The following is a 26,674-nucleotide window of genomic DNA, read 5'->3' on the forward strand; positions in this document are numbered from 1 at the left end:
TTACTTGTAGCGTTTCATGTGCGTTTGTCATTCTTACACTGTTGAGAATAACACAATGATCCAAAATTCACCAGTAAATATATTGTAATGACAAGTAAATCAATCTGGATTTTGGCATGGGCAAGTCAAAGTCTAGGCTTGAACCCCTTTGAGGTGTTATTTTGGGCCCTAAAGAGGGCTGTTCATAAACAAACACCTTAAAGTTTACTGAACTTGTTCAGTTTTGTAAGGAAGAGTGCTCCAGAATTCCTCCCTAGTAAAGTGAAACACTGAGAAGTGTTTGCTTCAAGTTCAACCTAAAGGGGTTCCACCACTTTACTGAATTATAGGTCATGCCTTTTCACACAAGGCTGCTCAATGAGAGCTGATTACCTATTTATTAAATGATGACAACGTGAAATTGAAATGTGTTATTTGTCACAGTAGGTTTGATGTATCTTCTGTTAAAACGCTACAAGGACTGATAAATCAGATATGTCCTAATATGTAAAACCATAGACTATTGAGTGTACTTTGTTTCACATTATTCACCAACTTTGGGATGCAATATATGCATATACATATGTATTAACTAAAAAACAAAGTGAAGTTATTATTAAGATCGGTCGTAACACCTTTGATGTATGTTTTACCAAAATAAAATTTCACTTAAAGTTCAGTAATGGATTATGACTTAAAACCGAAAATCCATAAGCACTGCATTTGGCGCCTGTGTCATGGCTGTCCTATGAGTTATGGATTGCGGTTCGAACCATAACTTGCGAATTTCAGTGATGTTTGGTTTTAATCCACAGCAGAACTGCACTCGAACCGTGTCTTTTTAAAATATAAATACACGCACAAAAATAAAAAATTCCCATTGTGATGGTTGAAGTTGTGACGGCGAAGCAGCCAGGAGGAAACCTCTAAGTGTTCTAGAGTCGGGCAGGCAGCTATAGAAGTGTCCAGGGAGGACAGCCTGTCCTGTCTGCTGAAGATGTTTGACCCACTGGGAACAAAATTTCTTCCATGCAGCGGGCGAGTCAACAATCTGGAGTACAACTAAGATCAACAGCTTGCCTGCGGCAGAATAAATATTTCAAATGTAATCAACCCGAAGCAGTTCAGCAGCTATTGATCCCTAAAAGCCTGACCCTGCAGGGGCATGAATATTCCACAGGCCTGCTCTCTGCAGTCAACTTCACTCAAGATCAATATGCAATTAGCACATCTCCAAACATTCATAAGAAGCCTGCTTTCCTCTTCGCTGTTCCCGTTGCCACATCACTCCCCGAACACACCCTCCGCTTGTCAATGATTTGCAATACGAGAGCAAAATGGCGTCTCCCGACATCATGGCTGTCCCCACTGCTCTGGGGCAGGGAGAACCTCAACTAACCTAAAGTATCCAGAACCATCAAGCTCAAAATGAATCTTACGTGGCGTACTCCGCTTGGATGTGGGAAAGGAGGCAACTCCTTTTTGTTAATTAACCCTCAAACACCCTATTGGTGTCATGCTTCATCATCGGGTTCACCCTGACTCCTAAAGGTCAGGGTAAACCTCACCTAGGACCTGAATCTTGATTCCCCTACTTTATATAGGCACTCATAGTTCACCTGCCATCTTATGGGCTGTTTGAGGTTATTTGCAATATAGATTATAGAATTTTCTCTGTTGATTTCAGAAATAAAACTGCCAGGGTATATATTCGTGCCACTCAACAATTTGAGCTAATACACTTTTAATGACTGTTAACAAGAGCCTTTACAGGTTTTTTTGTGTGTTTTCAATTCCCTAAAATACTGTGCCTTCTACAAAGTATATCCTAAAGCTGTAAATCGACATTATTCTTTTCTGTTACATTGTTCTCAAAGCTCTGTAAATAAAATGCAAAGCTTATACTCGCAAACTGTGTGAATTGCAGTGTTTAAAAAGCCATTTTTACACACATTACATAAAACGCATAAATGCTACCTTCATTGTACACCGAATACCAAAGTTAGTGACATTGTGCAGTAGGTAGAAATTCCGGCCAAAATGTTAAGTAGCTCATTCAGTCCAGGGTCGTCGTCAAATTCGGAGACTACTCAATATTGTGCAATGGGATATCTTGTACAATAAATCCCGAACTACAAAAAGCCTGCACTGGATGATCTGTTCTGACCTGGAACAGGAAACTTCAGTGCTCTGAAGTATGCCCCTTTAATTCAAAAAGTATCCCACAGAATCCATGTGAGGCATTTTCTTCTAAGCACTTTGGATCAGTGTGAAGGACAGATGTTGTGGTTTTCCTATAAGCGTTGCTATATCGTGTTAGACACCATTTCAGAATACCTGTGCAATTCTGTGCATTTCATATAACCTACATCTAAAATGTTTCACAAATAGTAGTGTCTTTGATACTAACTATCCCCAAAACACTGTTCCAAAAGTATACCCAGGCTGGTTTATTTTTTCTTTTTTTTCTTTTCTTAGCGTTAAGGTATAGAGGTTTATAGGCAAACTTTTATTTGAGTACCTCTGTTTTTGCTTTTCCTTCTCACATCCTTAAGGAATGTTTCCAATTGCCTATTGGTACTGTAGCTTAACTTTGTGCTATGCACATTGCATCACCATTGGTGGTTTCTGACTTTGAAAGTGGGGGGTCCAAATGGTGAATACTGGAAGTCTTGTAGCTACTTACTGTGATAGAATATGTGATTCAGCATACCGTTAGACTCTGAGCTCTGAGTTTAAATCCTCCCGCCGCGTGGAGTCGCACTGCTGGAACGTTACGGTACGCTGGCAGGGGAAATTTAAACACCAGCTCAACCATACTGCTCTTATGGTGATTATAATAGTAAACCGCATGACAGCAGTGCTTGGATTGACTGAGGCAATGCTCCTGGACGACAGATGCAGTTCCACGCTAGCCTTTAATGAGGAAGCCTGAACTGCGCATGTCATATTGGCCACAGCCAAAATACCGGCCAAACTTTTATACGCAGCTCTGTTAAAAGCCCAGCTGCTCATCCCACTCACCTACGGGTTTTGTCAGACCACCAGCCCCATCCCTTACGGAAGAAAGAATGGAGGTACGCGGTTATTTAAATTCTATTTTAAGCTAATGAGCATGGGATGTAGTGGCTCACAGAAAGTTCAATGCACCTGCGCTCCTGTGAAGGAACTGCCAGGGAGCATCACTTAGCTCGAACAACATGGTTGTGGGAGTGTTTTTTATTTAATCATTAGACTTCTGTTTTCAGGCTCTGATGTCTGCTAAATATCGAATTAAATTCACCTCATTAAGGGGCCGATTAGGATAGCGGACGGATTGCCCCCGCCGGGCTGGCGGTAGCCACCGCCGGCCCGGCGGGGGCAATCCGTCCGCCATCCTCACTGAAATGACCCCCCCGCCACTTTAGGATGGCTGGGGGGTCCGTGGCGGACGGGAAGACCGTCCGCCGCTTTTCCGCCGCGGTCGCCTTGCGACCATGGCGGAAAAGATCTAATATGGTGGCAGTGTCTATCAGACACTGCCAGCCATTTTAGGATGGGCTTTGGGGAATGCCTTTCCGTGGCGGGCATACGGTCTTTGCTTTGGGGGCCCGTTGTGGGCCCCCAGGGTGAAGGGGGGGGAGGGGTGCACATGGGGGGAACCTATGGTACACCCCTGCGTTTCAAAGTACAACATGGCAGACACCGCGCGGTGCCTGTCATGTTGTGCTTTGAAACGCACAACATGCATTTTTAGCATTGCGGCGGAATTTTAAAAATGTGGGATGCACCCGCCACTGTGGCGGGTGCGTCCTAATTCGACGCGCGGGACCTCCGCCATTATGGCGGACGGTCCCTTGCCACGACAGGATGGCGGACGGACAAAGTCCAACTTGACGTTGACGAATGCAAGCGAGTTTTTCGGAACTCGACACGCAGCGTGCGGGAAAACTCCGCGAGCGGAGTTCACCACCCAGGGTTGCATCTATGAAATGCTTAATCCAGTTTACTCTGCAACTAGACTCCGACAGTATATAAATGTAACATATAATGCAGGAAGTTTTTTCATCTTGTGGTTGTGAAAAATGCATCATTCATTTGCATATTGATGCCATATTGTTTTCTTGCTGTCTTTTGTAAGCCACTTACCAGTGCTTGCCATACTCTCTCAACACTTCCATCTGGTTATTTCTTTTTTTTCACAACTTTTCTGATTCAATATCATTCTCCTTTCAATCACAGGGAAAAGAAAATGTCTCGCAGTAGCGCTTTGAAGGTCCTAGACCATGCCATGATTGGCCCAGAGGGCACAGATAACTGTCACAAATTTGTGGACATATTGGGCCTGAGGACGATTTTCCCGCTCTTCATGAAGTCACCCAAGAAGATAAGGAAGATGGGAACCTCTGAGAAGGAGCACGAAGGTAGGACTGCGGATTATGCTATAATACATTGCTTCTGCCAGTGCTGAGAATATCATTGTCTTCCATCTGCGCCACCAAATGCGATTTTAAATATTGTGTTGCACATCCAGAAATTAATGTTAGCCGTTTCATAAAAATGAATCCTTATTAAATGAAAGTGTTTGGAAAATAATTATACACCAACACTCATTTTGTAATCGAATTCCACACATGTGTAACCTTAGCAGACCCGCCTATTAAACATGTTTGCTGAAATGTCTGATGATTGTCACATGCTGAGACAGGGTCCATTATAGGCCCTGTCTTGGTGGGAAGGTTACGACCTTCAGACTCCAACAAGAGCATGTGAAACAGATCTTCTTCCATTCTAGGAGAGGCTTTCCAGAGGCAGGCTAAACTAAAGAATAATCAAAAGTTATTCACGAAGTCATTTTCTGTTCGGCACCGTATCTCTTGTTTATCTGTGAGTTGGAGGCATATCTGTGACCTTCTGCACATTCTGTTTCAAAGTTTTCAACACCTCCTGCTTGCTGAGCTCTATTTCCTGCTTGTTTAACCCCTTGCATGCTTGTGACGGAACCGTTCCGTCACAAGCCTCGGGTGTGCTGTGCTTGTGACGGAACGGTTCCGTCACGGCCCGCTCGCCGCGCCCGTGCGGCACGAATTCCGCGCCTGCGCTGAGCGTTCTATTGGGCGGGCGGGGGCCGTGACGGAAATGTTCCGTCACAAGCACAGCTCACCCGAGGCTCGTGACGGAGCGGTTCCGTCACGAGCACGGGAGCGCCGTGCGGCGCACCTCCCCCTTAGACCTGCGGCGGAATAGCCACCGCAGTGAAGGGGTTAAATCATATGTTCTAGGTGAACCCCATGTTCTCCTAAATTCCATGCATCTTGTGTCCATCTGTCCACAAACCGGTTCGCCTTTAAATGAAATGTTGGTGATGCACTATGTCCTTAAACCTCCTTTATTTCTGTGTTTAACTATCTCCCATTACCAGTCACTTACCATTATGCTTTAACTTTGAGGTATTCTCTTATTGACCCGTGGTGCTTATGCAGTTTTGATGTGCTTTACTATGTCTTCATACACTTCGGGTGTTTTTGTGTCATTACACTTGATTGTTTACAACCCTGTCTTCTTTTGCTCATAGGTCTCACGTGTATGAACAGTTATTCCTCACACAAATAGTTGCTGTATTTGACTTGCTTGTTAGGTCGAGCTTGAGCAGTGCATGCGCTGCTCTGTGAGACATGCTGTATTCAGTTATGGACTTGAAGCTCCACCCACTCTCTGCCCATATTTTTCATTGGCTTGTGTCATTGTCCACTGTAAACTGTGGCTTTTCATTCGTAAAGAGGCTTAGTAGTCCCTCCTTAGTACCGCCTTGTCTCATTTTATAGCCTCTCATGAGGACACCCTGTTACATCTGTTGTCACTCAGTAGGCTTTAATTACAGCCTCTGACCACTATTTTCTCAAATAGCTTTGTCCTGCCTGCTGTTGCATTTTCAAGAGTTTAAGCAATTGGCACTGTAAATGACAATACCTTTTGTTTATCTGCTTTAAAAACAACACATAAATAAAAGGCATTGTCATTTACAATGGCAAAAGCTCAAACTCTTGTAAATGCGAGACCTATTGCATTGCAAATGCTAGTTGATTTCTTAATGCCGGTTCTTCCAAATCCATGTTACATTCTAGACTAACTTACTTGTATATACCTCAAACTGCTTAATATTATCTGATGCATCATGATCATTAGTTATTGCAGGACTCCTTTGGGCAATGGGGCCTTATGCAAAGCTGTTTACCTTGTGCTGTCCTCTTACATATTCCAGTGTCTTTGTACTTGTAATCCTGATTATTTGCTAAGCAGTCTATTTTTTCATAAGACCTGTTTATTACCGGTTGCACTCACAAAAATTTGCCTTATTTTAATTATGATTTTATTTCTTGATTTGGGTACTCTGTAATCCTAATCACATTCTCGGTTCTACCTCACTTATGTATGACGAGAACTGCAAAATGCTATCGCTATGTCACATCTACTGGTTAATGCATAACTACCTAATTGTGATCCATGTCTTCTGTAATTTTGTTATTCTACCAACGCTGCATTTCACTAACCTAACCCCCCTCCCTTACCCATCACTTATATCAACTAAGCCCTATATGTTCTTATGAAACTTGCTGTATTTAAGAAATGTGTTTTGCTATTTTTCCTGTCAACTCGTGGTTGACTTCTGCCAAGAGTTTTCACACTCACCAATTCACAATGTTCCAAAACCCCGCTGAATGAAGCTTCTGCTGTATAAGTCAAAAAATAAACTTTTAAAAGGTGAACTTAGGTGTTTTAGGTGCTACAGAGAAGCAACACTAAGTATGCTCCTGGGCGGAAGCTGGTGCCAGGCACCCTTGAAAGAGGTTTATGGTTCAATGGTACCTTACCCTAGCGGCGAATGACCAGGGGTATTGAATGTATGCAAACGGCACAGTGTCAAACGTGTCTCGCATTAGTGTCGCGATGCTTATAGTTTGCTTCTGTTTGGTAGGCTTTTTCAGTGTTTCCATTGTTTTGTTGATGAAAACAAGAGTTTCGTTATCTTTGACGTGCTTTGCTAAAGCATGAAATAAACTCATTGATTATCCTAAGACATGGTCCATGTAGCTGAAACACGTTTAGAGAAAGTTGCCTCAATGTTACTATTATCACCCTGTCTGAAGGTCATACTCCATAGCGAAATTCACAGTAATCTTTGTTCCCATAGTCGTGTGTGAATTTCATTGATTGCACTAACGAGCTGTCTTGGCTATGCCTCAAATAGAACATTGTTATACAGGAATCTGCAGTTCTGAATTTTGTGGGCAACAAAAAAATACAGGAGTAGGAGCTGTCTTTCATGTACCTCTGTATCCTGCCTAGAGAGTCTCCTGTGATCGAAGCCATATCATATTACCCATAGCAATATTAGTACATATGAACTGTCTGTAAATATTGTTTGCAACAGTGCTACTGTGGTTGAGGGCTAGAATTCTCTTTCTACCCGTCTTGGAGCACAGCATAAGCAATACTGGCTTTAACCCCTTGCGTGCTCGTGACGGAACCATTCCGTCACGAGCCACGTTGGGGCTGTGCTGGTGACGGAATGGTTCCGTCACGGCCCGGCCGCCGCGCCTGCGCGGTGCTGATTTCGTGCCTGCGCGGCGTGTTCTATTGAGCCGGGCGGGGTCGTGACGGAACCATTCCGTCACCAGCACAGCGCCACCGCGGCTCGTGACGGAATGGTTCCGTGACGAGCATGGTGGCGCTGCGCGGCCCCCCTGTCCCCTAGAACCGCGGAGGAATTACCGCCGCGGCCAAGGGGTTAAAGACTCCCCAGATGTGTGGTGATAGTGGCGCTTAACCCTCAGTAGCAACACATTAGCATTTCTCATAACTGAACTCAACATCCCTGGGCTTGCCTCTCCTCCTGCAATGTTTTTCCTTTGAGTTAGTAAATCTGAAAGTTCTCTTATGTACTTCAGGCTGTCCTACAAGGAAAACAAGCATTTGAAGGCAAAAGGTCTCGCATTTACGAAACTCTCGTAAATGCGAGACCCATTGCGGATGCTTGCTTGTCAAAGCGCCCATACGTCGCTTTTCCTTTAATGTCAATCACGCCCCTTTCCTTAGACTATCCACGTCTAAAGAAAGTGGCATAGCAGACATTAAAGTGAAAGTGAGGCATGGGGCACTCTTACGAAAAAAAGTGTTTGTCAAGTTGACAAACCAATCTTTTTTTGTCAAGTTGACAAGTATTTTTTGGGGTAAAAGCGACATTTCACTTTAATGTCAGCCACACCCATTTCTTTAGATGTGGCAAACATACCGTGTAACCACACAAGTAAAAGGTCTAGTCCTTATGGGAGCTTACAAATGCAGACAAGGCACTACTAAAGGAGGGACTAACAAGCCTCTTTGCCTCTCAGCGCCAGTGCATCAAAAAGACGAGCCTGCCTGAAGGAGGCCTTGGAATCACACTGTCTGACATCAGACTGTGTTTTTTGTATCATGATGCATTTGCCTTTCACTGTGAGGAGTTGTGGAGCTTCAAAGTCTTTTTAACATCATAACCGCGGTAACGATGAATGTTGATTGCTGAAATGTTTGTTGGCCTGAATCGTGAACGAATTTCTTTATTCAGTGAGATGATTTATTTATGTTGCTCCTCGAGAAATCTTCAAAGATAACAGCATTAAATGTTGGGAAAAGTCACTCATCCCCCATCATTACGTTCTAATATCTACTTGCACAGTCCAAACCTAAAATGCTGATCCCCTGAAATTCACTAAATACTCTCTCTCAAGAAGGAGTTCACCATAAAGATGGAAAGCCCATTTTTCAAATATTACCTGCAATGAATGACGGTGTACGTTGCCCTAAATCAGCTACTTAAATTTAAAAATCCTGTAAATCAACAAGAATTCTTTCAAAACTGTTATTTGAAATGTAATTGACAAATCGCAAATGTCCTGGATCATTAAAAATGTCCACAAGCTTAACTTTGAGCTTGTATATTTATGTACGTTTTTTTTTAACAAACCAGTGTCATTTAATCATGTCAGCACACTGCACTACAGGCATGTCCTTAATCAATATTAAAGAGAGAAATTTAGTTTTTACATAATAAGACCCATTCTTTTTGTGTGTTTATACAGCCAATCTGACTTTGACCTTTGTGTCTATATTCTTTGCAACGTGTAGCAGAGACTTTTTAAGGCATGGGTAAAGTGGGCATTTGCCCAGGGCCCCCCACCTTCGAAGGGCCCTCCTGGGAAAGTAAACTTGATCTCTCATCTCTGTCTATGTCTGACCTTCTCTGTCTCTCTCTGCCTAGCCTCATCCTAAGGATTTGTGGGGTCCGAGCAAAGACATATTTCAACAGTTTTTTGTTACAATTAGCACAGACGTAGGTGATAAAATTCAAGGTTGTTACAAATAGGGGGGCCCAAAATATATCTTGTCGACGGCAACCAAAATTCTTAAGACTGCATTGCTCAAGATGATTCCACTTGAAGATGCCACTCAATTAAATATATAAAAATACTGGTATAACACCATTGGCTCTTTAAATCACCGTTATCGTGGAATTGTGGTACTACATTTGAGTAGCTTAATAATAGAAAAAAATACTCACTGAAAGGAACGGATCTAGAAGCTCATTACTGGCTCCACAACACACGCCTTCTCTTTCTGATAGATACACCTGCCAGTGGATTTCTCACCTTCTGAATATCCCCCTGCGCAGCAGCCAATCGGAAACTTTTGTAGCTCTCCACGCCGGCGAGGTCATGGACGACGTCACAGAGGGTACGACTCCGCTCGCGACCCCGCTGACGTCACTGGATCCATAATAGGGCCTCGTCGGCGTGATGACGTCAGTTCCCTTTTTTCCGCGCCGTCGACGACAACGGTTTCTTGGGACTCTCCGTAGTTACATTTATGTTATAGTTGTTCTGGTCTGTTTTTCTCGTTTCCTTTCGAAGATGTCTCGGAGGAAATCTGGTTTCAAGCCCTGCAGGGAGTGTGGGAAGCAGATGTCTATTACTGATCCGCAATAGGACTGCATATGGTGCTTGTCTTCCGATCACGACGTCGATGGATGAGCGTGTTGCAGGAAGATGACCTCTAAAGCTTTAAAGGAAAGGGAAGCAAAGTTGTTCATTGCTAAAATGAAGAAGAGTAAGAAGGCGAGTAAAAGAAGATCGAGGTCGAGATCTCGTTCCGAGTCCAGGTCGGGCTCGAAGTCGGCGTCGGGACATTCGAAGTCAAAGAGACATAAGAGAAAGAAGCACTCTTTAAGGCGTCACTCTGATAAGGAACCGGCGCCGAAGTCGTCTTCTCCTCGACGTCGCAGTAGTGATGTCGATCCTTCTCATTCAAAACCGGGCTCGCCAGAGAAGGAAGGGTCTCCTGAAGTCAAGGTCTCTCGTTCTCTGATGCCGGCACCATCGGATTCGGTCCATTCTTCGAATCCGGGTGAAGCCGAGCTAGAGCAAGAAGATCAGGAGCAGCCTGAAGAGGTTCCTTTGTCGGCGCCGACGGGCCAGATTCCAGGTACACCGGCTTTGGAGCCGGAGCCGGGGAATAATCCCCCTTTTCCGTCTCCTGGCCAAGACCCATCACACTATCTGAACGCAATGTATGGTGTTTTTGCAAGGGCTATGTACCCCTCTGGTGCGCCTGCGGGCCCCATGGGTCCTTTTGCCTTTAATTTGGGTGTCCCTCAGTTATATGCCCGGGCTCCATTTATGCCCTTTCTTCCAGCGACGCCGTCCTGGAATTTCCCGGCGCCGAGGGCTCCGGCGCCGTACTGAGAATCTCCGACGCCGTATCGAGAATCTCCGGCGCCGTCTGTTCATCCTCGTTCGGCGCTAGCGGTGCCGTCGGATCCGCGTTCTACGCCGGTTCCGAATCCGATGGAGTCGGTTGTGGATCCATCGACTCCGGTCCCGAGGATCTGCTCCAGGAGGGAGGCTCAAAGAGTTGTGGAAGAGGCACGCTATCAGAAGGACATGGAGGAAGGTGAACTTCCTGATTCTGAGGACTATTTTGCGGAATTCAAAGATGCAAGTGGTCTTGATGTCTCCCCTGAGTGGGATTTTTCTCCTGGTCCAGATGCTCCTTCTAAGGAGGTTGTCCCATATCACACAGTTGTGAGAAAAGCTGCGGAGTTATTGGACATTAATATTTCAACCACTGAATTTAAGTCCAATCTATTGACTGAAGTGTTGCATTCTCCTTCCTCTGTGACTGAGCCTTTGTTACCATTTAATAAGGCAATTCTGGAGCCGGTGTTGGAGGTTTGGAAAAAACCTTTATCTGCTCCTGCAGTCTCTAGGACTGTGGCACGGAGATATAGAGTGGCACCGGAGGATCCAGAATTTTTGTCGGCTCACCCTTCACCTGAGAGCCTTGTGGTTCAGGCGGCTTGCTCAAAGAAGTTTTTAGGAGCTTTTGCGCAGGTTCCAGCTGACAAGGAATCAAAAAGGATTGACCAGTCCGCTAAGAAGGTGTTCTCATCAGCGAGCATGGCACTGAAGTCATCAAATGCAACTTGTCTGATGGGAAGGTATATCCATGTCTTGATGGTTTCCTCTAAACAGTTGCTGCCGAAACTTTCTGATGATGGCAGGAAGAACTTTCAGGAGGTTTTGGATGATACCCAAGCTGCTGCGCGCCAGGTCATTCAAAGTGGCCTGGATACAGCTGACTCGGTGGCTAGGATTATGGGCTCTGCAGTGGCTACGAGAAGGGGAGCTTGGTTGAAGTCTTCAGACTTTTCGCAAGATGTGCAGGCTACTTTGTTGGACCTACCATTTGACGGTACGGGTCTGTTTGGTAAGAAGGCTGATGCCGCACTTGAAAGATTCAAGGATAGTAAGGCCACGGCAAGATCACTTGGCTTGCAGTCCCAGTCTAGAGGATCCTTTCGTAAATACAGAGGATTTGGGAAGTCATTCTTTCGTTCGCAAGGGCAGCCTCGTCCGCAGCAACAGCAGCAGCAACAAAATACGCTGTATAAGTCTTATAGATGAAGAAACAGAGGTCGTCCACGAGGTCGCCAACCCTCCTCCTCCTCTTCTTCTACCTCTCCTCCTATCACCGCAGCAAAGCAGCCCTAGATTCCCCATTCCCAGTCATGTTGGTCCAGTTGGGGGTCGACTTACCCATTTTCTGCGGGATTGGGAATCGGTCACTACAGACCAATGGGTTCTCAATCTTGTGGCAAATGGGTATGCTCTTCCCTTCAGGGAATTCCCTCCAACTTACCCTCCTTGTCAAGGGGCTTGCTCAGAGGAACATCTCCGTCTCCTTCAGGAGGAGGTTCTGTCTTTGTTAAAGAAAGGCGCGATAGAGGTGGTTCCAGAGCAGGAAAGGGGTCATGGATGCTACTCCCGGTATTTCCTGATTCCCAAGAAGGATGGCAGGCTTCGTCCAATCCTGGATCTCAGGATCTTGAATCTTTATCTGAAACAAGAGAAGTTCAAGATGCTTACCCTTGCGCAGGTTCTTCAGGCGCTGCTGGAAGAAGACTGGATGGTGTCGCTCGACTTGCAGGACGCGTATTTTCACATCCCAATCCTGAAGTCGCACAGGAAGTATCTCCGTTTTACGGTGGGGTCGCAACACTACCAGTTTGCGGTCCTTCCGTATGGTCTTACTACTGCGCCTCAAGTCTTCACCAAGGTGATGGCAGTGGTGGCAGCCCATCTCAGGAGGTCGGGGATTCCTGTATTCCCCTATCTGGACGACTGGCTGATCAAAGCAGAGTCTCCAGAGAAGGTGCTCCATCATCTGCAAGAGACAACTCAGTTGTTGTACAGGTTGGGTTTTTTGATAATTGTACCCAAGTCTCACCTGGTGCCCTCACAGAGCAACCTGTTTATAGGGGCAGTACTGGACACTACTGTTTGTCCGGCATTCCCTCCTCCTCAAAGGATTCTCGACATTCAGGAAATGATTCCTTTGTTTTACAATGGAGCGGTTGTTCCAGTCCTGAAGGTCCTTCGCCTGCTCGGTCTGTTTGCTTCCTGCATTCTGCTGGTCAACCATGCAAGCTGGCACATGAGGGCTCTCCAGTGGTGCCTCCGCAGGCAGTGTATCAGCACGACGGAGATCTTAGGGAGTCTCTGAGGATCTCCAGAGAAACTGCAGCGGATCTGTCTTGGTGGAGCTTGGAGGGCAATCTGACTCAAGGAAAGCCCTTTCATCTGCCTCCATCGGTTGCCACAGTGATAACGGATGCCTCCACTCTAGGGTGGGGGGCTCATCTGGGGGATCTGGAGATTAAGGGTCTTTGGTCTCCAGATGAAAGGTTGCTTCACATCAACCTTCTGGAATTGAGGGCGATTCATTTAGCACTCAAGGCCTTCCTCCCTTCCCTTCGCGGTCAGTCGGTTCAGGTCCTCACGGACAACACGACCGCGATGTGCTATGTCAACAAGCAGGGAGGAGTGGGGTCGCATCTTCTCTGCAGAGAAGCTCTGCGTCTCTGGTCCTGGGTTCAGGACCACCGGATTTGTTTGATGGCAAATCATCTGGCCGGAGTTCTGAACGTTCGAGCAGACAGTCTCAGTCGGCAGTTCTCAGCCGACCACGAGTGGAGGCTTCACCCAGAGGTGGTTCGTCACGTCTTCCGGACGTGGGGGACTCCTCAGGTGGACCTGTTCGCCACTCACAAGAATGCTCACTGCCCCTCATTCTGCAGTCTCCAGTATCCGATGCAAGGAGCATTGGGGGACGCGTTTCAATTGAGTTGGGATTCTCAACTCCTTTTCGCGTTTCCTCCCATACCCTTGATTCCTCGGGTTCTGAGGAAGATTTACCAAGACCGGGCCCAAGTTATATTGGTCCCCCCGGATTGGCCAAGAAGGGTGTGGTACACAGATCTTCTCCACCTCTCCTCGTGCCCGCTGCTCCGTCTCCTTCTCAGGGCAGATCTCCTCTCTCAGATGGAGGGGCAGGTTCTACACCCCCACCTCCAGACCTTACACCTTCATGTCTGGAGATTGAACGGGGCAACCTGAATTGCTTTTCTCTCCCACCTGATGAGGTGGATGTAATTCTTTCGGCCAGGCGTCTTTCCACCAAGTCCATCTATTCCTATAGGTGGTCCAAGTTTTTTTCCTGGTGTGGAGAGACATCTATTGACCCCTTGAGAGCTCGTTTGTCTAGCATACTTCAGTTTGCTCTTTCTTTGGCCCAGCAGGGTTTTGCTGTGGCGACTGTAAAGGGTTATTTATCGGCCTTGTCGGCTTTCCTTTGTTTGGCAGACCAGCCGTCATTATTTAAGTCACCTATTGTATTACGCTTTTTAAAAGGTCTTACCAACAAATTCCCTCCAACTCCATTTATTGTGCCTCAATGGGACTTGAATCTTGTCTTGACCTACTTGATGGTTTCACCCTTTGAACCTCTACACAAGTGTCCTATGAGGCTTCTGTCTTTTAAGACGGTCTTCCTTGTTGCAATTACCTCTTAGTTCGAAACCCCCATTCCTGACCATTCATGCTGAGAGAATGGTACTTAGGACCAGGGCTGCTTTTCTGCCTAAGGTGGTAACTCCCTTCCATCTGGGGCAGTCCATTACCCTTCCTACCTTTTATCCTCCCCCTCACCCTTCCAAGGAGGAGAAGCGGCTTCATCGCCTAGACCCTAAGAGGGCGGTGAGTTTCTACCTCGATAGGACTAAAGACTATTGTGTGGACGACCAGCTTTTTGTTGGATTTGCTGGCTGCAAGAAGGGGAAAGCGGTGCACAAGCGCACGCTATCGAGATGGATTATCCTGTGTATAAAGATCTGCTACGCCCTGGCTGGTAAGGAACCTCCAGAGGGTATAAGGGCTCATTCTACTAGAGCAAAGTCGTCAACATCTGCTTTGGCTAGAGGTGTACCTGTAGAGGATATTTGTAGGGCCGCAACTTGAGCCTCCCTCCACACTTTTGCGAAGCATTACTGCTTGGATTCTGAGGTGAGGAGGGACGGCCACTTTGCGCGCTCTGTTCTCCAGGATTTCTTGGTATAGCAGAGTGGACACGCTCCTCCGGGAATGGGTACTGCTGTGGGATTCTATTCACAAGGTGAGGAATCCACTGGCAGATGTATCTATCCGAAGAACATGTTACTTACCTTCGGTAACGCTTTTTCTGGTAGATACAGTATCTACCTGTGGATTCCTCACTGACCCACCCGCCTCCCTGTTGTCCACTATTCTATACCTGCTATGTGTATATTTTAATGTTTTTTAATGGATGTTTTATATATTCATGCATATTGCATTGTTTTCACACTATGTGTGTTGGTTTGAATACTGTGTACTATGTATACTATTACTGTTTATGTCGGTCCGTCCGTGTGCCTCGGGGGCACGGAAAAAAAGGGCATAACTGACGTCATCACGCCGACGAGGCCCTATTATGGATCCAGTGACGTCAGCGGGGTCGCGAGCGGAGTCGTACCCTCTGTGACGTCGTCCATGACCTCGCCGGCGTGGAGAGCTACAAAAGTTTCCGATTGGCTGCTGCGCAGCGGGATATTAACAAGGTGAGGAATCCACAGGCAGATACTGTATCTTCCAAAAAAAGCGTTACCGAAGGTAAGTAACTTGTTCGTTAGGCTTTTAGAGCGCCATAGGGATACAGTCTATTTTAGAATGCAGTTTTTTTAATGTAATGTTTATTCAGTAGAAATTCATATTAACCCAAGTAGGCTCAGTGAGTTGCTAGGTTTGCAGAGTCCAAGATTCCACTTATTGCAGCTTTTATTATGGGTTAAGGAAGTAGAGAGTCCTTGGTGTGCAAGTAGTGCGAATGTAGAGTAAACCAACTTCTGACACGTGTGACAAATGCTGATGAGATTGTGAAAAGTCTTCTATTTCTGTTTTTAGTGTGTACACATGCATCAAAACAAAGGGTGTCCATTTTCATCGATACTGCACACGTTTCAGTGATCTATTTAAGGCTCTTTCTTGGGTATAGTTGAGTGGGGCTCCGCAAGGGATGTGTACTTTTGTATGACTCTTCAACCCAATATTTCTGGTGTGTACTTGAGTGCTTTTGACTCTGGCTTTTGTCACTTGTCTTTTCAATCATGGAAAATTATTGCTCTGAAAACTATGAATGAGGGCCCTACTTTTCTCAGGAACAGGCACATTTTGCAGCTGTGACTTGTTAGCTTAATCTGGTTTAGAAGGCATGCAATGATGACAAGAAAATATTGACTAGAGCATTAAACCCGAAGATTCCCAATAAACAACGCGGTTATGTTTGTGTTTCCGCGGTAATCCCCTCCCCTGGTTTGGTAATTAAATTCCTTTGGCTGCGTAGTGCTCTGAAATCTCTCAAAGTAGCGGAATTAGCGGCCAATGTTTTTGCATCTTTAACTAATCTCAAAGCATGATTGGAGCCACTGTTTCAATGTGAGCATTCAGACTGCCTCACTGATATGCAACCAAGGATAGGTTGTGCTATAAAATAGCATGCACTTGCAGAAAGAGCAATAATCAATTATTTGCTAATACGTTTATCTGTGGCAATCAGAAAATGCCTGTGGCAGATTTAGCCAGCAAAGGCATCTGTAACTGGCAGTAAGACAGCACAAGCAAAATGCAAATGAAAGACAAAATACAAAAAGAAGTGACTTAAATATAGCAACAGAATAACACTCGCAGCATGGAAAATTAAAGGCGAGACTGATGAAGATTGGACAGCAAAATTAGAGCATGGAGTGCGGCACAGCTAAAATTGCAAGAGTAACATCCGCAGGGGTAGCATTTACTCACACTATGTAAAAATCATCATAAACCTTGGCTTATAAACTACCATTCCTACAATGAGCAGTATGCTCTCTTGAATGAAGATGGCAGAAATCCAACTTGCAATCGGATATAAAACTCTGCAAACTCCAAAGCCACATCTACAAAAAGAAATTTGTTCAGCCAAGAAAATTTACTATAAAACCTGCATTAGCTCAGCGGCTAGTTCAAACAAGCATTGAAAATGCAATAGGTCTCGCCTTTGATTGAGTTAAAGCCATTTGCTTTCTAATGTTATTGTATAGCAAAGCAAATGGATTTAACTTAATGAAGGCGAGACCTATTGCATTTTTAATGCTTGTTTAGTATTCCTCTCTTCTCGCTCATGTTTATCCCTGTTTTTCATTCCTCTTTCTTCTCAATCGCTTTTTATTTTACTTGTGTCCTCTTCATTTGTATTCACCCGCCTCTCCTACCCTCGCCTCCCTCATTCATTTCAATCGCCCCTACTTCTCTCTTTCCATCATCTCTACTAAACTACTCTCTTATACATACTGTCAAACTGTTCTTATGTTCCCTGCTTTCTCTCACCCTCTATGCCAGACTTATCTACTCTCTTACTTCTTCCCGTCTCCTGCTTCCACTGCCCTCTGAGCCACCTTGGACCAGGATTTTGCCACCCAAGCTGAAGGCACAGCTCTCTGTACTACTCCTCTAGCAAATATGTCACATTTACTACTTGTATGCTGGTGCACGGCCGTCTCCGCAGCACAGCCAGCCTGCTGGTGCACAGTCTGCTGGCAGCACAGCTGGACTGCTTGTGCACCTGGCTGACGGCCTCGTAGTGCACGGCCCTGCGAGCAGCACAGCCGGCCGGCGGTGCACGTGTCTGCCAGCTGGAGATGCACCGTCTCAGGGGTGTGATTGTCACTGTTATAACTGGGAGGGTGAGTGATGAGCCGAAGGTGGGGGGGGGGGGGCACATGGCAAGAGTGATCCCCCGCCCCCCTCCTCTTGCACTACTGGGCTCGGCCACACCCACCCATCTGCCGCAGGCCGGGGCCTTGGAAATGCTGACTGCTGTGAAGTGTGCAGCATGTGCTGACTAAGACATTCTCCTGCTGCCTGCCCGAGGGTGGGTGCTGGTGGCGGCAACATCTGGGGTCCTTGTAACTCCAGCTGATCGGTGCCTTGCCTAGGGAGGGGGCTCCTCCTGGACCCAGAGCGTGTGTGCATGTCAAAGCTGCAGTGGGTGTGTGGCCCCTGCATGCAGTAGAGGCCGGAAACCGCCCTCCCGACTCCCCAAAGGGGGAGGGGTACTGAGCAACCCCTCCCTTCCTGTGTCCAGGAGGCTAACCATAACTACGACATGTACTCTGCACTTCCTGTGACGCCTGCTCTCTTAAGGATTACTGTGTTGTTCTGGTTCTCATATTTTTAGGTCGTGGACCGAAGGCTGCACTTTCGCAGTCTCCGGGAGGAGATTTAATGATTTGGAGTATGGGGGCTTGCTCTCCTCTCTCCTCCATTGGCTGGCTTCCTAAACGGAGGCCAGCCATTGGAGGAGACAGGCGTCACTCCAATAAAGCCCCGTCTCTTTCGGATTCGGGGGCGTGTTTTTTTGCATTCTTTCGACTGTGACGTCACCCGTCACTCAGAACGCCAAAACACGCCCCCGAATCCGAAAATGTTCGGAGCTTTGCGTCCGCCATTTTTTCCCTGTTTGTGGCGTTTTTTTCTTGTTTTATTTCTTACAGGGGCGAAAGAAGGACCGAAAATGGCCGTTTCCGGGGGCATGAAGTGCGTCAAATACTTGTTTTGGGTGAGTTTAATTGTATTTAGGACAATGGGGGTTTCGAAAGGGGTTGTATGTAACTGTAGGGTGTCTGTGCAGGTGCGAAGAGGACGTCTGTATATGTGACTGGGGCAAAGCTCTGTTTGATCCTGGGCGGGTCCATCCCCCACACCCGCCGCCCGTAACGTCCCAAATAGCATTTTTGGGTGCCAAACTTGTGACTAATGCGAAGAATGCCTCACCCCTGGAGTGAGTCAGCCGGACTACAAAATAGAGTATGCGATTTCCCCCCCCCCACCCTCCCTCTCACCAGACCGAACTCGACGGGATAGCTTGGTGAATTCAGCGCCAGCTGCGGGCGCCTGTGCCGGGCCATCAGTCGCAACTTGAAATCCGGGCACCAGCGCTAGCTCAGCCTTGCCTCGTTCACGACGATTCAGCCCCTCCCCCTCACCAGACCGAACTCGACGGGATAGCTTGGTGAGTTCAGCGCCAGCTGCGGGCCATCCGTCGCAACTTGAAATCCGGGCACCAGCGCTAGCTCAGCCTTGTCTCGTTCACGAGGAGCTTAAACTGAGCACCATCGGGTAGGTGTCTAATTATACCGCTTCGAAACGGTCGGCCTGTAGGAGCAAGCGCTATAAAGCCATTTTTTATTATGATATGTACTAGTAGTATTTCTATTCAGTGCCAGGACAAGTACATCCCTTTTATTTTGCTTCTGGCCAAGGGCGCTAACACTGCTGGGCGCGCAAAGCTAGGCTCACATTTCACTTGTCTAGACAAGTGAAAGGGGGTGTCTAGACAAGTGTGTAGGGGGTACGGCGTAACCTAATTGCTTCTAGGCGCCTGATACAACTACTCCGGGCCTGGGGTCGTGATTGTGAACACTAGGGGCCTGGGGTCGTGATTGTGAACCTTGACCGGCTAGTGCCTAGCAGTAGTGACGGCATTGTAGGGTCTGTAAAGACAGAGTCAGGGCCCGGGGGCGTCAGGGCGCTGTAGGGAGCTCAGTCCTGGAAGCCCAGCTAGAGGAACAGAGCCGGGCCGGACAGGGCCGAGAAGCACTTTCTAAATTTTATTAAACATCAAGGGTTACTTTTTAATGATAGTATTTGTCAGGACATTCTTGTAAACTGTCAGGCTGGCACACTTGCTGTTTTTGTCTGGCAGCGGCTTCTTCGTGTTTCTGCGCTGCAGAAATCACCCCAGGTGGTGGCATAAATAATTATGTGTCTCTTTAAGAAGACGGAAAGGGGGGCGGGGTGAGCGAGGTACGAGGGGTGCGAATGCTCGGGTCAGGTAATTGAAAGTGTGCGCAGAGAACAGAAGACTGACCACTCTTATATTATGTGAAGGCTAAATGCGCCGTGATGTGCCGCAGATCACACAGAGCGTCGGAAGCCTCGCGGTGGATCATTAGGGTGATCCAGACCCTGGGTTGTCATCGGAGCTGCGCCATCACCCACGCTCGCTTCCTGACCCCAACCCCCGCTGGTGCATAGAAGCCCCATAATGCCCGTGAGAAGTCCGGGTGGGGCAGGCCAAGAGCAATCAGAAGTCAGAGCTCCTCTATTGTATCACAGGGCGGACCGGCACATGTCGAAATAATTGTTCTACTCCCACTCATTTTCACTCTGGAAAAAAACATGATTTTCCAACTCCTGATGCTCATCGACAGCGCATTCTACATTGAAACACGTTTAGGAATCCCGCGGCTGATGTTCCCTGCACTCCACTCCTTTCCAACCCGATTCTCCCAGTACAAAGTAAACAGACGGGATGGGCTGGGTGGGGTTCACATCACCGCCACCGAAGAGGGTTGCACTGACCCTATCCTAGCGTTCAAGTGTGCGACCTCCCCGTTTCCCACCCTGCACCTTGACCCCGGGCTATTCGCGGCTCTCTGATCCGTTGGGATTACCGGGGCTAATGCTGCACACCTGTGGCTTTATCTCCTGTAGCGTGCGAACACCCTCAGAGCCTCCGTTCCACCTCTTTGCAGAGCACCCTGTCAAAGGAGTGCTCTTTGCAAAGTTTTTGGCACTTTAGGTCTTGCCTGGTATCGACTGCTTCACACGCCCCTTCTACCCAACGCTGTCTCTATCCGGGGCAAAACTGCAACAGGGGCACAATACTCTATCTGCGCTTACCCATGTCTGGCCTTTTGAGTGCGCTGACTCCGGTACTGGTCCCTGGGTTCTGCGGAGCTTGTTTCAGTCGTGAGAGTGCAATAAAGACGCTGGAGTCCCGGACGGTACAAGCAACTCTCACACTTCAGCTCTCCCTTCAGACATCAGCGGCCTAGGCGGGGGAGGCTTCCCTGGACGTCCCTGCGACGTAGTCAGCCAGAAGACTTTACCTCAGCGCAAGTTTCTCTTTGGGAGACATAAACCTGTCAAATGCAATGTGCTTCCCTGACAGTCGGACTGTTTGGTAACGTTGCACCCGCCACGCCAATTCCACCCGTTCGTTTCTCTTAACGTAAACCACTGTCACATAATCTATGTTTTCGAACTCTGGGGGTTCCGTTGAGTGTGAATACGAGGGGCACGTTTTTTACGGCCACCCAAGTTAATGCTCGGATCACAAATAATTGTTGCTCGACGCGGGGCAGAGCAAGAGAAGGTAAATAGAGGACTCGACCCACCGGCACCCCGAGCTCCAGAGACGGGCGCCCTGGCACCCCTGATCGGGTACATAAAGCTGCCTTACCCCTCTCGCCCCTCCCCTTCGGATGTACAGTGAAGCCGGGCAGAGAGAAGAAATGCTGTTTAGAACACCAGCCCCAGTGCCCACCCGCACCACCGACACCCCCCTCAGCTGCACACATGGAGCCCTGGCATCTACACGTATGTAGAAAGGGGCCTCGGTCCGACCGCCCCTCCCCTCCCCCTCTGCTCTCCAGTGAAGCTGGGCAGATGGAGAGAAGGAAAGCCCCCTAGGAGAAGGCACGCACCACCGCAGCCAGGGCACCTCGATCGCACCTTACAGACCCTATAAACTCTACAAATGAGGCAGAGCGAGCACAAGGAACGGGGTCAGGTCACTGTACGAAGCAGCCAGCAGCTCCAGACCCAGAAGACTTGAAACTTCATCCCATTGGAAACAGAGCGACAGAGAGGAGGCGGGGGCCGAGTACAGAGACCCACCAAGCCCACACACTTAGCCCACTTTCCATTTACTTTCCCCCACTCACCCGATTTGACCCGTGCTGATGGTCTTGCAAACTATGCCCCATTCCTGACCCCATTTGTCCCTCCCCCACACAAAGAATCCTATTATTGACCCATCACTCACCCTATCCACACGTCATCGACCTTGATTAAGCTATGTATTCTCCTGCCGTAAGTCTAATGCAATGTCTCCCAAGCTATTACCATATCTGCCTTAACTGCTTCCACTCACTAGAGTGTACTGACCCAAACCCCAGCTGGTGCATAGAAGCCCCATAATGCCCGTGAGAAGTCCGGGTGGGGCAGGCCGAGAGCAATCAGAAGTTAGAGCTACTCTATTGTATCACAGGGCGGGCTTGCTTCTCGTGTCCTGTTGCCTCTGTTCTGCAGACCCAAGTGTTCCTTTCAGAATCATCATCATCATACTCTTTATTCGGCAAATTAATCACCATAAAAGAAATACAGTACATATTACATTTATCAAATCTCCATAAAATTATTAAAACACTAAAAGAGGATGCACAGCAGACTCAATTTACCACCAACGCGTTCAACATTAGGCCGTTAAGACCCCCGGACGCAGTTTCAATAATCTGGAGCGCGTCAACCACACACTACCCAAGAATTTTGCAACCCCACAAATCATGATGGAAGATGAACTGTCCGTAGAGAGAACACGAAGTGCCTCATTGTGGCTAAATCTCATAACACCGGCGCCGACCAGTTGTGGGCTGAATCCAGGAGGTACTGTGGACTCGAACCTCAGAACCCAGTAACCTACAATTAGATTCAATAATTCAATGTGGCTCTGTGTGTGTGTGTGGGGGGGGCTCTGTGTGTGTGGGGCTCTGTGTGTGTGGGGCTCTGTGTGTGGGGGTCTCTGTGTGTGGGGGTCTCTGTGTGTGGGGGTCTCTGTGTGTGGGGGTCTCTGTGTGGGGGGGTCTCTGTGTGTGTGGGGCTCTGTGTGTGTGGGGCTCTGTGTGGGGGGGCTGTGTGTGGGTGGCTATATGTGTGTGTGTGGGGCTCTATGTGTGTGTGTGGGGCTCTGTGTGTGTGTGTGTGGGGCTCTGTGTGTGTGTGTGTGTGTGTGTGTGTGTGTGGGGCTCTGTGTGTGTGTGTGTGGGGCTCTGTGTGTGTGTGTGTGGGGCTCTGTGTGTGTGGGGCTCTGTGTGTGTGGGGCTCTGTGTGTGCGGGGCTGTGTGTGCGGGGCTGTGTGTGTGGGGCTCTGTGTGTGGGGCTCTGTGTGTGGGGGGGCTCTGTGTGTGGGGGGCTCTGTGTGTGTGTGGGGGGCTCTGTGTGTGTGTGTGTGTGGGGCTCTGTGTGTGTGTGTGGGGCTCTGTGTGTGTGTGTGTGGGGCTCTGTGTGTGTGTGTGTGGGGCTCTGTGTGTGTGTGTGTGGGGCTCTGTGTGTGTGTGTGTGGGGCTCCGTGTGTGTGTGTGTGGGGCTCCGTGTGTGTGTGGGGGGGGCTCTGTGTGTGTGTGTGGCTCTGTGTGGATAGCTTTTTTTGTAGGTGGCTCTGTGTGGGTGTCTGTCTGAGCGAGGGTGGCTCTGTGTAGGTGGCTCTATGTGAATGACTCTGTGTGGGTGGCTCCGTGTGGGTGGCTCTGTATGTGTGTGGGTGGCTTTGTGTGTGTGGCTCTGTGTGGGTGTAAATGCAATAGGTCATGCATTTGCGAGCAATTAAGCTATTGGCATTGTAAATGACAATGCCATTTATTTAACGATTAAGCTATTGGCAATGTAAATGACAATGCCATTTATTTATGGTTTAAAAAAAAAAGTCACAAGCAATGCCAATAGCTCTACCTTTAATAATGCCGAGACCATTGCATTGTAAATGCTTGTTTTTTATTTTTGCACTTTTATATAGCGTATCTCGACCGAAAGTATGCGCGCTTTACAAGAGCATCAGTTACATTACACAAGGACTCGTGAGCCGCCCCCCTCATACCACATGTGCCCACTCATAATTTAACCATGAACTCAATCGTTTCCTGATCTTTTCTTGAGGAAATGGGGTCTTCTAGAGCAAAGGTGGAACAGAGTTCTGGTCCCAGCTTCACAAGGTGAGCCAAGCTTGTGTGTGATCCTCGGCAGGCCACTTTATTTCCAATGTTCTCAGTTCTCCTTGTCTGGTGGAAATTTTCGGAAACAGACTCGCTGGCGCTTTTTAAACCTGTTTTAAAGTAACAATGCCAAAGATGTTGAAGAGACAAATAAAAAAAGACATTGACAGACTTCATAAAGCATCAGCGATTGTTCTAAGTGGTAATAACCTGCTCGCAGCAAAGTGCTTGATATTGGGGGTTTAACCTCCGGGCCAGTTCACAAACAGAAGCTTTCGGTATGCAAATGGTCGCTGGGTATTTGCAGCGTCTGCCTGGCCTCTGGGAAACCCTTGGATAACAAGCACGCTCTGCTTTCACTTTCGTCCGGAGCAAAACAATTTCTTGTCTTTATGGGGCCATGTGTTTGAAACACATGGCCCCATAAAGATAAGAAACCTTTCACGACGCACGGAAAGCAGACAAGCCCGTCCAAGTGGGCCGTCTGAAAAAGCATAAACGGTGACGGCAGCCAATGGGAAAGAGGAGCGGGGCTTAAAGCCCTTTACCCAAAGTCCTCAAAAACATTAAATCTCACCAAGCGAGCTGCGCATCTGCGCAGCAACGCTAGCCGAGACCGAAAAAGAACTGTTTAAAATGTACAAAGAACTGACAGCTTCAAATATTTCTCCTTTGCAAGATTCACCTACTCATGAGCTTAGTTACTTTCTCAGTAAGTATTTCACTCAAATAAATAATAGCCATTGGGAACGGCAATGAGAAAATTCTTAAATCTTCTTCCAAATCACACTCCCAACAAACCCTCCAAACTAATGAACAAACAATCACCGTAGCAATCCAACTCTCAATTCCTTTGACATACTATCTCCAGCAGAAATAGTACAACTTGAATTTAAATTGCGGCAATCAGGTCAATCTCTGATATATTACCTGCATATCTTACAAAATCACTAATATCTACAATGGCTGAAGACATCACAATTGATTAATGCAGAAAGGAACTTGCTCGTATTCCTAAAACAAGGATACATAACCCTGATTCTGACAAAAACAGAGCATACTCTTGCCTCCATGCTAATTGCAGACCCATTGTATTCCTTCCATTGCTGAGTTTTTTTTTGTCACCGCTCAGTTGACAAATACTTTAGAAGAAATGATCTACTATCTGACTTTCAGTCTGGCTTTAGACCTAATCACCGTACAAAATTGGAAATCGTAAACATCACGGACATTTGCTAAGAATCAGAGACAGGGGACATAAATCTGCCCTGGTTTTACTGGACCTGTCTGCTGTCTTTGACAGAGTAGATAACTAAATCTTGTCAACGCACCTAAACACTGATTCAGCATTCAAGGTAAAGTCAAAGACTACATTCAATCCTTCCTTTCAAACAGGAAACAATACATCATAATGGAACGATTTTTTCCAAAAACACCACTGTCATGCTATTCAATATATATGTGCGCCTACGAACAGGCATGCTATCCTCGTGTGGGTTTAAATATACGCTGATGGTACCCAAATTCTGGTTGACCTTCAAAGAGACAACTCTGACGTATCATCTGTTGGCCATTTTTTAGATGCAACTAAACACTGGATGAATAAAAATGTATCAGGATAGACATAAACAAAGCTGAAACATTAACATTTGATATAAAAATTCCATCCAATCTCTTTAGATCTGCCCATCGGTACTGGAACCTCACTGTACACCTGCCAAAATTGGAAGGAAATTGGGAGTAACATTTGACTCTCACCCCTCATTCTCCCCCAATGCACAAGATATCATTAGACGGGCATATTATCTCTTTGCCACAATGTTTGCTCCATAAATGGCCTGGTACAAATGTGCCTTCTCATTTAAACCATAGTCTTATCTAGTTTACTCTTCTATTTCATCTTCCTCAGTACCCCAAGGAATAGCATAAATACTTTCCAAATGGTCTACAACAGAGCTGTAAGAATCATTTTTGGCATGAAAAAGCACAAGCGGTTCTTACCCCGTTGATCTAAACTAAAATAGCTCACCATTAGTCAACAAACCAAACTAAAACCATGTACCATAATTTAGAAAGCTACATGCATTAACTCCCCGAAAAACTTCACAGACCACTTTACTCCAAAACATCAACCAGAAATCTACACTTTTCTAAATCTCTACACAGCCAAATGGATCAGAAAATGTTTCAGAGAGAAATTACTTTCTACAACGTGCACAGAACTGTGGAACTACCCCCTCCAGTCTGCATAGGTGTAACAACTCTCAAGATTTTCAAGTCCAGATTGAAATTGAACGTATCGTATAACACAGCTTTGGAGTTTATTAACACGTTTATCCGTGTACACTTTTTGACTCCCTGGAATGGACATGTTTTGGGAAATACTTACCTAACTTTCACAACTTGGATCATCTTGTTTTATGTAATTGTCCATTTTAAATAATCTGCTTATGCTGCTGCCTTATTCTGACTCTTAAAACTGGCTTTACTGTGCCTTGCAACTAGACCTGCCTGGTGTAAGTTGTGCATAATAAATAAGTACAAATCGGGCAACAGGCAAGGAAACTGAAAATTATCACAGAGCACAAAAGCTGGGAGATGTGCGGATATAAGGAGAAAGGCAAATTAGAGAGGACAAGTAGCTGCCGAAGGAAGGTTTTGAAGTCTTGCAAAATATATCGGATATCCTAATTAATCTGAGGTCAAATTCTCCTTTTCAGAGCGCAGCAGAGGAAAACCTTCCATAGGGTGCGGCCTTGAATGGCCTGCGCTCGACTTTCATATCTCGGATTTGTGTAGCAGAGAGCTCTGTAAAAATTAATGGTTGAGGTTCATGTGGGTTTAGCTGCATTGGACTCTGTTCCATTTGTGCCTGGTGGGCAAAAGTCACTAATAAAAGTTTGTGATCCCACCAGAATAATGCTTTGATGGCACCGAAGACCATGATGTTGTTTAATT

At 46.8% G+C, this 26,674-nt stretch overlaps 1 protein-coding gene across 1 annotated transcript in view; it reads left to right on the forward strand.

Annotated features, from left to right (window-relative positions):
• Positions 1 to 26,674, forward strand: part of CTNNBL1 (catenin beta like 1) — a 477,418-nt gene that overhangs the window by 301,806 nt on the left and 148,938 nt on the right. Inside the window, exon 11 of the mRNA XM_078652114.1 lies at positions 4,201 to 4,382. Within this exon, the coding sequence (XP_078508240.1) occupies positions 4,201 to 4,382 (182 nt within the window). The remainder of the gene's footprint in view (positions 1 to 4,200; positions 4,383 to 26,674) is intronic.

Source organism: Lissotriton helveticus, chromosome 7 (assembly GCF_964261635.1).
Source record: "Lissotriton helveticus chromosome 7, aLisHel1.1, whole genome shotgun sequence".
Taxonomy (NCBI): Eukaryota; Metazoa; Chordata; class Amphibia; order Caudata; family Salamandridae; genus Lissotriton; species Lissotriton helveticus.